Source organism: Tympanuchus pallidicinctus, unplaced genomic scaffold (genome assembly GCF_026119805.1).
Source record: "Tympanuchus pallidicinctus isolate F22 unplaced genomic scaffold, pur_lepc_1.0 scaffold52, whole genome shotgun sequence".
NCBI classification, from domain to species: domain Eukaryota; kingdom Metazoa; phylum Chordata; class Aves; order Galliformes; family Phasianidae; genus Tympanuchus; species Tympanuchus pallidicinctus.
In genome coordinates, this window is record NW_026294772.1 from 61,026 (window position 1) to 75,940 (window position 14,915).

At 40.2% G+C, this 14,915-nt stretch overlaps 1 protein-coding gene and 1 long non-coding RNA gene across 4 annotated transcripts; one reads left to right on the top strand and one right to left on the bottom strand.

The window, feature by feature from the left end:
* Positions 1-1,912: 1,912 nt before the first annotated feature.
* On the bottom strand, positions 1,913-14,422 carry LOC128091826 (butyrophilin subfamily 2 member A1-like). 3 transcript variants are annotated; one of them, XM_052705185.1, is made up of 14 exons: positions 13,304-14,421; positions 12,688-12,798; positions 12,320-12,471; positions 10,689-11,039; positions 9,137-9,421; positions 8,031-8,129; positions 7,626-7,652; positions 6,978-7,004; positions 6,384-6,410; positions 5,946-5,972; positions 5,567-5,593; positions 3,100-3,120; positions 2,894-2,920; positions 1,913-2,487 (listed from the first exon to the last, which is right to left on the bottom strand). In XM_052705185.1, exons 3-14 carry the CDS (start codon positions 12,393-12,395, stop codon positions 1,949-1,951), a joined length of 1,533 nt encoding a protein of 510 aa, XP_052561145.1. In that variant the 5' UTR covers positions 12,396-12,471; positions 12,688-12,798; positions 13,304-14,421; the 3' UTR covers positions 1,913-1,948. The 3 variants fall into 3 exon arrangements, with proteins under 3 accessions (XP_052561145.1, XP_052561146.1, XP_052561148.1); XM_052705186.1 differs by lacking the exon at positions 12,688-12,798 and having other exon boundaries at positions 13,304-14,422; XM_052705188.1 differs by lacking the exon at positions 13,304-14,421 and having other exon boundaries at positions 12,688-13,188.
* On the top strand, positions 4,043-4,718 carry LOC128091827 (uncharacterized). Its single transcript, XR_008211522.1, has 3 exons — positions 4,043-4,294; positions 4,418-4,477; positions 4,565-4,718. It is a non-coding gene; the product is annotated as an uncharacterized LOC128091827 (long non-coding RNA).
* Positions 14,423-14,915: the final 493 nt, after the last annotated feature.

Here is a 14,915-nt window from a genome sequence, read left to right on the forward strand (position 1 = left end):
GTAAAGCCTTAGAGTTGAAACAGTTTATGGATTTATTTCACAATCAAATCACTGATGGATCACATAGGAGGCTGCTGTATTTTATCACCTACACAACTTGATGCCCTTGAAGACAAACACAATCATAAGCTTCAGCAAAGTGAGCTTTTTTATTTGTCTTGTTGGCATACATTCTGAGGATGCTATTCAAAGCCTGATCATGAAATTCATACCAGGATACAGAGCGACAGAAAGACACAGATGTACCTTGATTGCTGAGGTTTGCTGCTTCAGAACTGTCCTGGCCAGGACAGCAGTGACTGATCATGAGGTACAGGGGGGTTTGGTCAGCTCCTTCATCCAGGGAACCCTGAGATAACAGAGCAGCCCAGCAGCTCTCACCAGAGTGGCTGACGTTGAGACGAGCATTGCCAGGGCAATTAGCCCTGCTAGTGAGTCTGCTGGTTTGCTGAGGCTGCACCCTGGTGGAAGGCTATTGCCAGGAAAAATGTGGAGACCAAGACCTCAGTCTAGGTCCTATGCATACATGGGAAGGCTGCTGCTAAGAAAAATGTGGGAACTCAGACTGAGGTACTGAAACAACACCCTAGTGCACGGGTCTCTGGCTGCAGTGAAGTGCCAGAACCTGGCCTTTGCAGTGTTAGACAATGGAGACAGCACTTGTGTTAGATACAGCCAAGTAAATGACTCACTCAGCCTTGTGGTTGACCTGAAGGAGAAGGTGGGGAGGCTGAGGAGGGAAATGTGAGAGGGAGATTGATTGGTGGTCCCAGTTCCTATCGGCCCTGAGATCTAGGCAGCCAGTTTAGGCTCCACATGGATCACATCTCCCCACCCTGCAAACAGGTGGTGGAGGGGAGCTGGCAGGCAGGCAGTGTTCCTACTACTGTGAACCCTATGTCCTCTCCTCCTCCTAGCAACAGTGATGAAGAATAGAGTCTTCAGTCCATTCAGGTCCTCTTGAATGGTAGCACAGCCTTCAGGTGTGTCAGCCACCACTCTCAGCTTTGTGTCATCAGCAAGCTTGCTGAGGGTCAACTCTATCCGTTCATCCAGGCCATTGATGAAGATACTGAAGAAGACCAGATCCAGCACTTACCCCTGGAGAACTGCTAGTTACAGGCTTCCAACAATACTCTGTGCCACTGATCACAGCCCTCTGAACTCTGCCCTCAGCCAGCTCTCAGTCCACCTCACCATCTACTCATCTATTCCACGCTACCTTCATTACAGCTGTGTGACACAATGTCACTTGCTGAAGTCAAGGTACACCACACTTACTGTTCCTCTCCCATCTATCATCCAGTGATGGCATCATAGAAGGCCACCAGGTTGGTGGAACATAATTTCCCCTTGGTGAATCCACGTTGGCTTCTCCTGATAACCTTCTTATCTTCCAATTACTTGGAGATGACATTCAAAACAAGTTGTTCCATCCCTTTTCCAGGGATGGAGGTGAAGTTGGCTGCCCTGTAGTATCTTAGATAATTTTTCTTGCACTTTTTGAAGACTGAAGTGACACTGGCTGTCTTCCAGTCTTCTATTTTCTTTGCCTGGACAGACTTATCATGGTGCTCTGTTTTGTTTTTTTTTTGTGGTGGTTTATACACGACTTGGAATTCACACCCAATCTCAAGAATACTTTCAACCAAAGTCAGAAACTGTTCGTATTCTCTTAGTTGAGAAGAAGTAAGATAAAAGCTATTTTACTTCAAACTGGTTTTTTTTTTCTACTTTTTTTCCCATGTTTTCTTTTTTTTTTCTTGAATCCTACTTTCCTTAATTTATGACATCCTAAGATGATGTTACCTCTCCTCCCCTCTGCCCTGACCACTTAAAATACAAAACAAATAAACAACAAAAAAAAATTTGCAGTTAAAAAAACAACAAAAACAACAACCAAAAACTCCACTTTGATTCTGTAAGACACTTTATTCAAAATCTCATTTTACAGTGGCTCCAAAGGGACGGGGGTTAATACTGGGTGGATAACAGGTGTGTCTGCCTCTCCTCCTTTGGATAAAAATGGGAAAAACATTTCTGTAGGTTCCTTTCCAAGACTTATAGGGATTTTTACCATGGTGGACATCTGATGAGCTTCGTAGAAGTTTATTTGTGCTTCCTCCAAGTCCAGAAGCACACCAATCACTGAGTCATTCATCTCCTTCTTCTCAAAACTGATGTTTCCCTTGATAGAGAAAATGTCTCCCTTGGATTTCTGCAGAGCCCAGAAGTCCTCTCTAGCAAGTGTCTCTTGCTCCTCTTGTTTTCCTTTCTGCCTCATGACCCCCAGCACCCAGTCCTGCTGCTGGCCCACATCCACTTCCCAGTAGTGTTTCCCAGATGCAAACCCTTCCTTTGCCACCAGGACAGGGATTGTGGAGGGGCTGCTCAGGTCAGCAGGTTCAGTTGCATTGCTTTCAACATCTGGAGCTCCTGGCACTTGGATCTCAAGGAGTTGGCATTCAGGATTCACAGTAATGGGAACTGGAGGGGAAAACGAGATAACAGTGCTTCAGGGACCTCTGTGTTCAGGGTGAGATGGGTTGAAGCATTTGAGGATCCGAGCAGTCCTGGCATGATTTGACAAGGAATTGAAACATTTCCCCCTAACAGGGCAGGAATCAATCACATACGAACTAACAGGACCTTGGAGTTGTCATAGCCATAGTGTTCTCCCTTGTGGGCAATCCCAGGTGATTCTCTCCCTCTCCATACAATATAAAATTAAATAATACAACAGCCACAAGCCTCATTCCCTTCTAACCAAGCCAGGTGAAGGCTTACTCCTATGACTCCAGCTCAGATGTTCAGTTTCTAAGATCACAGCATTGTCATGTCAAGGAAACTTGGTCAAAGAATTTTTTTGTACACTCCTTCCCTTCAGTTTTACCTGCATAGCTCTGGGCTTCCCAGAAATCTGCAGAAAGGAAAAAGATGATAGGGTTTTATTATTCCATCGGCAATTGCAGACTTCTGAAACTAATGTACTGAAAAAATTACCCCCATACAATTCTTGTCACCTCTGATTCTCTATCAGTTTTGGCTTAGGTCCACTTAACTCCACAATTCTTCTTGCTATCATTTTTAATGACTTACCCAGCTCAGCTTTCAGTTTACCTGCAAGGGAAAGATATTTCAGTCAATAACACTTGTTTCTTTTTATATTTTCATTATAGTTTTATAAAACAGAACAACCCTAGGGCATGAAATGGGAGAGAATTCTGGAAGCCGTAGTGAGGAACATTTTTATTCATGCTATTTAAATATCAGCATCAGTGCTCCAAAGGGAGGGGCACAAAGTTGTCCTCCAGACTCCATCAGGTCTGCATTTACACAGCATTACCTCAGATATGTCTTGAAAAAAACCCTTTAGTAAAGCAGGTGAGGGACATCTGAAGGACAGCTTAGATGGGATTATTCAAGGAAAATTCTAGTTTTATCTCTGGGCTTCTTTTTGCTCTCAGAAAGATATATTCTTGTACTCTGTCTGGTCTGGATGTGTCTTTTAACTGCTCTCATGATAAGGATGCCTGACTTTCTGAGAAGATACGACGGGTCTGGGTCATCCTTAGAAGGGTTCTTCTACTTTGTGCTGAGCAGCCAGGTTATTTCTGTGGGCGTTCTGGAAGCAGTTGAATCCAAAACAAGCTCCCTAATAGGCTCTGGATTTTCACACAATCCTGAAATACATTCTCCAGAAGAGAGAAGGCCAAAATTATATCAGAATAAATCTGATTCTACCTAAAAGCCTGGTGGTGGGAGCCTTTCATAGAAAGAGATTTGGGCAAGATTTCTTGTCTGCTGCTTCACCAGAAGAGTTTGGAACTGACTTTTTTTCTCTCCAGGAAATGCATTAATGCTACAGTGCTGAAGAGTGCTTCATCTACTTGTTTCCATGAGCTTTCTGGAGCAGATTCAAGTCAGAGGGCTGTTCTAGCTGACTGGAAGAAACTGTTGTCTATCTTGCAGCACTCCCTGCTACCAAAACCTTGGCATGTCATTCCAGTGCAGTTTCTAACTTTACAGTTAGAAACAGGGTTAGGGTTAGGGTTAGGGTCAGGGTTAGGGTTAGGGTTAGGGTTAGGGTAGGGTTAGGGTTAGGGTTAGGGTTAGGGTTAGGGTTAGGGTTAGGGTTAGGGTAGGGTTAGGGTTAGGGTTAGGGTTAGGGTAGGGTTAGGGTTAGGGTTAGGGTTAGGGTTAGGGTTAGGGTTAGGGTTAGGGTAGGGTTAGGGTTAGGGTTAGGGTCAGGGTTAGGGTTAGGGTTAGGGTTAGGGTTAGGGTTAGGGTTAGGGTTAGGGTTAGGGTTAGGGTTAGGGTTAGGGTTAGGGTTAGGGTAGGGTTAGGGTTAGGGTTAGGGTTAGGGTAGGGTTAGGGTTAGGGTTAGGGTTAGGGTTAGGGTTAGGGTTAGGGTTAGGGTAGGGTTAGGGTTAGGGTTAGGGTCAGGGTTAGGGTTAGGGTTAGGGTTAGGGTTAGGGTTAGGGTTAGGGTTAGGGTTAGGGTTAGGGTAGGGTTAGGGGTAGGGTTAGGGTTAGGGTAGGGTTAGGGTTAGGGTTAGGGTTAGGGTAGGGTTAGGGTTAGGGTTAGGGTTAGGGTAGGGTTAGGGTTAGGGTTAGGGTCAGGGTTAGGGTTAGGGTTAGGGTTAGGGTAGGGTTAGGGTTAGAGTTAGGGTAGGGTTAGGGTTAGGGTTAGGGTTAGGGTTAGGGTTAGGGTGAGGGTTAGGGACCCTACAGTCACCAATTTGGCTGAAGCAGCTCTAAATAATTTTCATGGCAAATGGTTCAGAGACTGAATACAAGACCTGCTGTCCCCTAAGCCTGTGGAGTCAGGTGCAAAAAGATGAAATAAAGTGAAAAACAAGTGCATGGAGTATGAAGATAAGTTTATATACAATATGTATTTTGTGAGGATTGCTCTGAAGGTAATGTCTACTATTTTATTCTGTTGGCCGACCATGTCAGAGGCGTGTGTTGGTGAGATGGCAATGGAAGTAGAACCTTCTTGCCAATAATTCATTACATTTTGTTGCCATGTGACAGATGGCAGCAGAGGGGCACTCTGACAAATTGGCATCTGACACAGAAACGCATATGAAGCAAAGGTGTGTAATTGAATTCCTCCATGAAGAAATAATTGCACCCTATTGACATTCATTGATGCTTCCTGAATGTTTATGGAGACCAAACAGTGTATGTGAGCACAGTGAGCTGGTGGGTGGTGAGTTTCAGCAGAAGTGAGAGAGGCTCACCTCCATTAGTGCAGCTCTTTTATAGGATAAAATCCATTGGAAATCCATGGTATCCAGATCTTTATTGTGAAGTTAGGCCTGGAAAACTTGTGGCCAAGAAAAGGTAGTCTAGGCTAGTCATACAGTAAAGCAGCAGGACAGCAACTATGGTGAGATTATTTTTTTTTAAGAAAAAAACAGAACCTTGTAGATGGATGTTTCACCATATTTGTCCCATTTCACCATCTGGGATGGCACTGACAAACTCATCTGAAGAATTTTATTATTGTTTCTATGCTTGATGGGATTGTAAGGTGTATATAAAGTGTGTTTTCTTACCAAAGCGGCCTTTGAGTTTGGATTTTTCTGAAAAATAAGAACATAAATAAGTGATACAAGAACTCAAGGAAAACAACAACAGCAACAACAAGAAGAAGCATTTGTGAAAATAACATAATGGTTACATGCCTGTTCTTTCCTTCTGGAGGTCCCTTCCAACCCCTACAATTCTGTGATTCTGTGATTCTGATAACAGGCAGAGCATACACTCCAGTTGAAGGTAGAGAGGTAAATATCATCAATTTTCTACCATCTAATCATCTCTACTAACATATCCAAGAAGTCATTTAAACTAAAACCGAGCTAAATAAATAAAGCTATTTATTCCATTGTGCCTAAACCGCATCCATCCTCAATTATTGAAGAAAATGAGATTTACCTCTTCGATTTGTGGCTTTCTCTTGTTCTAATCAGTTCAGCAGGCAGAATGAAAGGAAAAAAACACACATAAATGTGATAGTTATTGGATATGAACTTACTAAGTGGACTATTGCGTTTTATATGTATGGACTTTCCATAAAGTTTCACTGTTAAAGTTGAGTAAATATTCTGAAGAAAGTCTTAATGTTATTCTGCTTTACAACTAGGACACATGCACACACACAGAATCTACAGTGCTTAGCCTTTCCTTGTTACCTTTGGATATTTTCACATGAGAATAATGCAATTCATTGAAATCCCTTGTTCAAATTAAAAGGCACTATCAAGACTAGTAATCACATCAAAACCAATTGGCAAACAAACAAAAAGAAAATCAGACAATTCTCCATCTTCAGAGCAAAGGCATCATATTTAATGAACAACAAAAACGTCTTACCTAACATCAACTTCAGTTGTTCATTTTCTGGAAGAGACAATACACAGACACCAATGCATCCCGTGGCAGAAATACCAATAATACTCAAATATGCCAATATGCAAACTGCAAAATCACATAGCATGGTGTCCTTGTGCGTCCTTGGAGCTTGGCTACTTTCACTGCACTGTCAACTGCTTCAAGCAGGTGTAAACCCAGAGGAAACCAAATAATTCACCCGTGAATGGATCACAATATTTTAACTGTATTAGATGTAGGTAACTGATAAAACTTGAGCAAGGTGGAAAGACAGTTTATTTGTACTGCTGGTACATTGAACACCTCCCTGCAAGGACAGACTGAGAGCTGGAGCTGTGCAGCCTGGAGAAGAGAAGGCTCCTAGGAGAGCTGAGGGTGGCATGCCAGCATCTAAAGGAGGCTATCAAAAAGACCTGGACAGATTCTTTAGCATGATCTGCTGCGACAGAACAAGGAAAAATCATTTCAAGCCTGAAGAGAGATATTTAGGCTGGATGTAGGGAAGAAGTTTTTTATAGGAGATTTGTTGAGGCACTGGAACAACTTAACGTCATCACAAACACAAAGGGATTTTACCTTCTTCCATCGTTTTCTTCAATTTTACTAAAAAACAGAGAAAAGCAGATCATCGTGTTAGCTACTCTTGTGTACGCCGCTTATTCTGCAATAGTGAATTTTAAGTGTAAATAGAAACAAATGGGGTTAAAAGTGAAATTTAATTTAACCTGGTATATTTTCTAAGGCTCCTGGTTAGCCCTGCTTTTCCAGACCAAGGGGGATATCATTTCTAATAGAGTTACACACACAAAAGGGAAGATTTATGAAGAGCTGCTGAAGTCACTTTATTTAGATAAGAGGAGCCTGAGGAAAGACCTCATCACTGTCTAGTTATTAAAGAATCTGAGGAATGCTTCTGATGCCTTAATTATGCATGATTAGACAGGAAGTTTAACTAGGAATGATAGAAAATGTTAGTCAAATGTCAGTCCACATATAGTAATGACTAGGGCTTAATGAAAGCAGGAGCAGACTGTTTATAAAATACATATGGAAAAAAAACTCATGCAAGATGTTTTTACACTGAATGGTGCAAAACTAAAATGAAAAACTAAGATATTTGTCTATAACAATTACTAAATAGTCCATAAATATTTCCTTCATTTAAATATAAATAATCCATATGCTTTACAAAGTGTCATATTCTTCATCTTCGTCATCTCTTACCTGAATTAATTGTTCTCTTGTGGTTACCTGGTTTACAACAACAAAACAAACAAAAAAGAACAAAATGACTTTTGAAGAGTAATACTGAGAGCAATCATTTCTCTGGTTTCTCTCTAGTGACATGGGAAACTCTCTGGAATTGTGTCCCTAATGAATACAGAGAGGGTCTTAGTTGAGCTCATAGAGCAATCCTTGTCAGATCTAACGTTGTCTGAGGTAAGGACAAGCAATGTGTCTTACCACTTGTTCAGCCCATGCACTTCCCCACTCTTTTATTGTTCAATTTCCTGAATTCACTCATGAAATAATCACTGGTCGATTTGATTGTAAGCTTTTGTTGCAATCACGAATTTCAATATGATACTTCTGTACACTATTTGAAAGAATATATGAAGAAATACTTACTTTTTAGCTTAAAAAATACAACACAAATTAGGACTGCGATAGCACATAAAATTACCAGGTAGGCAGCCGGCCATTTTGAAATGGAGGGGAAGAAAATATCTACAAAAATGAACAAAAAGGTGTTGTATTATATTAATGAGTTAAATAAAAACAACTGTAACTCAGGATGTAATCAAGGAGATGGTGAGCTTGTATTTTTCTTTGATTTTCCTAATAAAATTGCTGAAGAAGATACCTGGTACAAAGGGAGCAGTAATTCAGGGAGAGTGGGTACCAAATTTGAGATATGGAGAAAGCTTTGAGAAGTTCATAAATCTGAAGGAATTCTTTTTTCCCCACAAGTGTGTTGCATTTCATACTGAACTGACCACAAGACAGGAGATTTAAAGAAGGAAGAAGTCATCAGTACTGAGCAAGACTCAGTATTTCCTTCCTTCCTTCCTTCCTTCCTTCCTTCCTTCCTTCCTTCCTTCCTTCCTTCCTTCCTTCCTTCCTTCCTTCCTTCCTTCCTTCCTTCCTTCCTTCCTTCCTTCCTTCCTTCCTTCCTTCCTTCCTTCCTTCCTTCCTTCCTTCCTTCCTCCCTCCCTCCCTCCCTCCCTCCCTCCCTCCCTCCCTCCCTCCCATTTATTCATTCATTCATTTACTTTTATTTATGAACTTTTATTTATTACTTTTCTTCCTTTCTTTCTTTCTTCCTTTCTTCCTTTCTTCCTTTCTTCCTTTCTTCCTTTCTTCCTTTCTTCCTTTCTTCCTTTCTTTCTTTCTTTCTTTCTTTCTTTCTTTCTTTCTTTCTTTCTTTCTTTCTTTCTTTCATTCATTCATTCATTCATTTTAATTCAGCTCTGTCCACTGACATCTCTAAATGTGAACCAGGGAACACAAAGTCTTGTTAATATCTGAGTTTTTTTTGAAGGAGAAAATTGGATGCCACAAAGACTGTGTAATAAACTAGAAATAAAGGTTGCAGAAGATTGCAGCTCTCGAGACCTTTTGTCCAACAGTGGTTCTGGGACTTTATTTTTGGGCCAGATCATGACATAAAAATGGGACCCACACCATTTTTCCTATCTTTTTGATCTTACAAGTAGATGACTCTGCTCACTCACCTGAAATCAGCACTCGGGATTCGCTCATCGTCTTTAGGAGATTGTTAACTATCCTGCAGGAGACTTCCATGTCAGATCCTGGTATTAGGTTCATGGAACTTAGGACACTGTACAGGCCTGAAGGCATCATCATAACTTTTGTGGTTGATAGTTCCTTCCTGATCTGTCCTTGGCCATCCAACCAAATCACTTCAGGTTTAGGAAACCACCCATCTGCATGGCAGGTGAGGCCAATGCCCTCTTTCCTGGGACTCCTCAGGAAAATGGAAGGCACACCACCTTTAGCTGAGGAGAAAACATACTTGTAAGTTTATATTCTTATAATGTTGCCAGTGGAATCTCCCCGTATTTGGTGAAAAATATAAAAACCTCATAAAATGAAGAAAATTGGTGTATTACAGGAAGCCTGTGAACAACTAGTGCAATCTGTCCATGAAAACAGAATTTATTAGAGCCTCAGGTTAGGTATTTCAAGTAAAATTCGTACTGACATAGTGAAAAAAATAAAAATAACATCATATTTTTTATATTCACGGACTCAGATGACTAAATTACAGTGTTACATAGATATTAAATCTTTGCCTCCTCTGGAATTAACTATGAAAACATCTTCAGGAGAATCTGGCTGTAATTTTTAGAAGCCACTCTGCCCATTCAGAAACAGGAGGGGAATCAGCTCTTTGAAAGGGTAGACAGCAGCAAGACAAGGGGAAATGGTTTTAAGTTGAGGGAGGGAAGACCTAGGTTGGATTTCAGGGAGAAGTTCTTTACAGAGAAAGCGGTGAGGTGCTGGAACAGCTGCCCAGAGAGGCTGTGGATGCCCCATCTCTAGAGGTATTCAAGGGCAGATTGGATGGGGCCCTGGGCAGCCTGGTCTAGTATTAAATGGGGAAGCTGGTGGGTCTGCATGTGGCAGGGGGGTTGGAGATTCATGATCCATCAAGTCCCTTCCAACCCCGGCCATTCTGCTATTCTGTGATTTAAGGAAAATTGGATCCAGTGTAGCAGAGAAAGAAAGGAAAAATGTGCTCAATTCTAAGCCAGCCACATTAATAAGAGCTACCTATGAAGATGGTATCTATTAATACTCTGAAATAAAAATAGGAGCATTGTCCACTGCTTTGTTTTCCTGATACGGGCAAGGGAAGCAGTGAGGTACTGGGATGAAACAAATTGATTGATATCCCAATTGATATCATCATAGAGAGAGACTGGACAATAGGTTCAATAATGGTTGATTGCAGAGTAGAAACCTAGATTTAGCTGAATAATAACAGAGCTTTCTAAACTTGCTGTCTAGGCTTCCGTTGAACCTGAAAGGAGATTGTACCACCAGGTCACATACAGATGCTTGGTATCTCAAGATAAATCCGTCCTCACATAGTCAAAGACAGGCATTTATTTAGAGAAAGCAAACACAAGTCAAACATTCTTCCATGGAGAAAATTTATCAATCAAATTACATTACAATTACATTTCTCTCAGTCAGTGGTGGACACACATGCTTCTGTTCATCTCCATTTTTGAATAATGCAGGAGAAGAGCCACTAACCTGCTACTTGCAGTTCGATCAGCTCATCATGGTGCTCATTATTGAAAGAGACCACACAGGTATACAATCCTTTGTCAGAACTTCTGATATTCTTCAAATGCAGAGACATGTTTCCAGTTTTAAATTCACTGTGGAATAGTTCTATTCTGCCTTGATATCTCTCATCTTGCTTTTCATTTTTATTTTTTCCATGGTATGTGCTCACCGTTATTTTTTCAGACTGCCCATTAAATATCCACTGGACAGAGAATATCTCAGGAATGTTCTCTGCTACCACATAACAAGGCAAAATGACCCCTTCTCCAATGACTCCAGTGATGGAACTACGAGGAGAAGAGCTAATAAACTGACCTGTGGAGAGTAAAAATGACAGCTGTTTTCATTTGTCCATATCATATTTTACTTGGCACTACATCAGTCAGTAAATTGACCTAATATCACTATCAACAGAAGAGAAATCTAGAACAAAAGTAGAAAACAGCATGGCAGGGTGCTTAGGTGAACAATATTCCCATTCCTCAATTTTCTGAAGATGAGCTTAAGAAAGTTCACGACCGTTAAGTGGAAACTGAGAAATCATGAAAAAAAAAGATGAAAACTGACAAAGTCTGTCAAAGATCCAACATAGGATGCAGGATCTATAGGACAGAAAAAATGAAGGTGGGATACAGTTTTTCAGATGGTGGTACCTGGTATCATTTAGAAAGTGATAGTGTGTGCATCTGATCTGCCACCTCCATGTCAATCATTTAATTAAATACCTTGTCAATTAAGCTCTAGCTAATTGTTCCATTCATTCTACAGTCAAGAGTGAAGTTTGTTCACTGAACGCAGTAGAGTTTCTTGAACACTTGCATTTCATGACCTCAGACATCAGGACTGGTAGAAGTGACCTCAGGATACACGCTGGCTATGTGTAAAAACACAGATCACAGCCTGAATTGGTGACTAGCCCAGAGAAAGATCTTGTGTTAGCTTGGGAACACAAGTAAAGTGCCTCAGCCTGCACTTCAGTCCATCCCAGGATGGACACTGTACCAACCATCCATTCCCAGTGATAAGAGCTTGCTAGTGATGGTACCAGCTGGCTCACCCCAACAACATGAGTACCTCTCTATTTAATAGATGAATATCAACTTTCTCCTGTGTACTTTCTTCAGGATCAATAAACTTTACACAGAAGCTGGCATTATTCCATTACATTGAATCTGTTCTCTTTTGGAGCATCCATGCTCAAAGAAGAAAAGCCTGCAGTACGCAGAATTTGGGTAATTGAGTGGAATCCTATACACTGAGCTTGTTTGTAGACATCTGCCTCTAGAAAGCTAACATTAAACAGCTAAATCTCTGAGCTGAGCCCATACTCTCAGGCATGACATGGTTGGCTACATCTAGAAGTCTAGAGCTGAATTCCACCTGGCTTCCATTCCCTGATCGAAAGTTTGTAGGTCCCCTACTGGCTGATGTTATCTTCCAGTCTTGATATCAGATTGTACAAGGGGCATTCTTGGTGTCTTCAGTTAGAAGTTAACCAAGTAAAAAAGAAATAAATTGTGTGCTCATTATTTATTTCTTTTATGTGAACCTAGGCATAATTAAAATGAAATATATTTAAAATTGAACTATTTTACCTGTAATCAAGCATGATAAGTGTTGAAAAGCCAGAACTTGAAAAGGTGTCAACATCCAAGACGGGAAACCCAACATTATCCAGGTTTCTTAATCATCAACACGACCGAAAGTAAATCTTCCAGGTGAAATTCCTGTGGGACTCCTTTGGTCTCTTCGTGTGTTCAGTGTAAAATAACAGGCATAAATGCACATGTAATATAATGAGGAAAAGTATGAACAAAGGTGAAGACATTGTGTTGCATGCAGTCAAAGGCAATGACATTTGCAGAGCATCTGTCTTAACAGATCTATCAAATTTAACTACCTATTGTAAATCATTCAAAAGCAATATGATCTTTGTCTGCTCTGTTCAGTTGTCCATGCTTACCTTTGTCTTCCAGAAACTCCATTACCTTCCTTGGCAATATTTTCGTTCAGTGAGAAGTTAACATTATTTTATCTTTTGTTTGTAGCAAAAAGTTCTTTCTCTTCTTTCTCTCTTAATGAAAAACAAAACAAAACGGAACCACCTTCATGGATAAATTCCTAAGCAAAGTGTTCCTATACCAATCTCCCTGTTGACTTCCATGAGCATTTTAGGGAGAAACTTGTGATTTAACAAAGGTAACTCTTTCCAACTTCCTGCAAAGAACTTGGTTTTCAAAGTCATTGCTGAACTAATCCATACTCATCATGTAAAAATTAAGTAAAAATTAAGTAGTGTCATGTCTTTAAATCTCACTAATTGGAGACAAAACACTTCCTGCTCTCCTCCACCTTTCTTTTTCTCACATTTCCAGTAACTGATAAAAATCAAGTCAGAGGGAGGCATTCCCACCCGAATAACAATGCAACTACAGCAAGCAGGTTCATGTCTGTCAGAGCTTTCCATTAATTAATTATGGAAATAATTAATAATTAATTAATTATTAGAAATTAATTCCTGTATCATTGTAAATGCAGGGGATTTTCCTTATGATTGTAGAAAAAATATAATTTCTTACCTGAATAGAACGAACCTTAAGACTTATGTAAGGGATATGGTAGTTTTGAACCTTTGTCCTTATATCTTTATTACCAGGGAAACTTGTGATTGCATTTTTAACATCCAATAGGATAGAGAGGCTTGACCAGACTGATTGGGAAAAATGTAAATGCCAAAATTCATGCTGAAAGACAAAAATATCATCTTGCCTCCCGATCCATTTCCATACACTAGGGCAAACAAGGTAGAGATATTCCTCCTCATTCCCCTGTGCAAACCAGCTCTCTCTTCAACCAGCATTTAGCCAGAAAGCGCTGCAATAAAACTTACAAGTGTATAATGAACAGGTTATTAGGTATATTGCTATTAGTATGTTTTATTCTGTTTTTCCTATCACATGCTTGAATGTTGAGCTCTCTTTGTTGACATGCCTAGATCCTGGAAGTGTGTTTTCTCATGTAATACTTTTTATGTTCCATTCAAGATCTGAAAACAATCACATTCAAGTTTACTCATTTTTGGACTTCGGTGATTCTGATTTTGCTGGTTTTTTTTTTTGTTTGTTTGTTTTCTTTTTTCTGTTGGTTTGTTTGTTTCCATTCATTTATTTACGTATTTATTCCTTAAGCAAAAGCACGGCTGTGGAAATCAGGATTCTGAACATAAAGCGTTCCAGTCTCCTTCATCTTTCTGGCTTTTTAAGCTACTCTGATTGTTTTTAACCAAATCAGATCTAGCGGTAGAGTTTTTCAGAAACAAAAAATCTCTCTAAGGTCTATGAAAAGAGTTGTTCCCAGGGAAGGTCAAGGATTTCTGCTATCACAAGGGAATTAATGAGGCTAGGGCTACAATCAGGATTGGAATAAAGCTGGTGTAATTAAATCATTGCGTTTCTAGCTTACTTCAATTTCCTACTTGGTCTCTGACTTCTATATTCATATTTCTGATTACAAATCATTCTAAAGGATAACGGACTTAGGCAACTACTGATTCTGGTTTCTCTGTCTCCTGTTGATGCTGTTTTCCATTTTAATGTAGTAATTGTCAGAAAATCATAATAGCATATGAATTGTTCTGCAAAGGTATGAAAGTGGTTGAAACACAAACGTGCTGCTGCACGTTGGACCTAGGTGTGTAGGAAAATCAAACCTTCAGGTATCTCCTGCAGTCCTTTGGACCAAAGGGCAGTAATTTCCTAGGGTTGAAGTTCAGTCTTTCATATTTGTCAACTTCAGTGAGCAAACCACTGAAGTCCACTATCTGTATAAGTAGGGAAAATGGAAGTACTTGTGTTCAGGGAATGCAAGATAACTGCAAAGTGACAAAGTTCTGCAATACAAGCTGTATTTAAAATGGATCGTTTGGTTCATTCAGGTAAGGAATGAAAGTCTGGCTGAAACAATGCTGTGCACTCACAAATGTGAGGTTTGCATGAGTATCGAGGTGGCTGTTTGCCCTTTACATTCCCCAGGGAATGGTTTCAGCCCTGGATTAAAATGGCTTCTTTCTCTTCTAGATAAGTGGGAGTACGTTTTGGAGCTCTGTGTGCAGCATTTTAAACAATTTGCTAAAGGTTGTTTAAGGTTCTCTCTTTCTAATACTTTAATGTATGCATGAACACAATCTTCTTT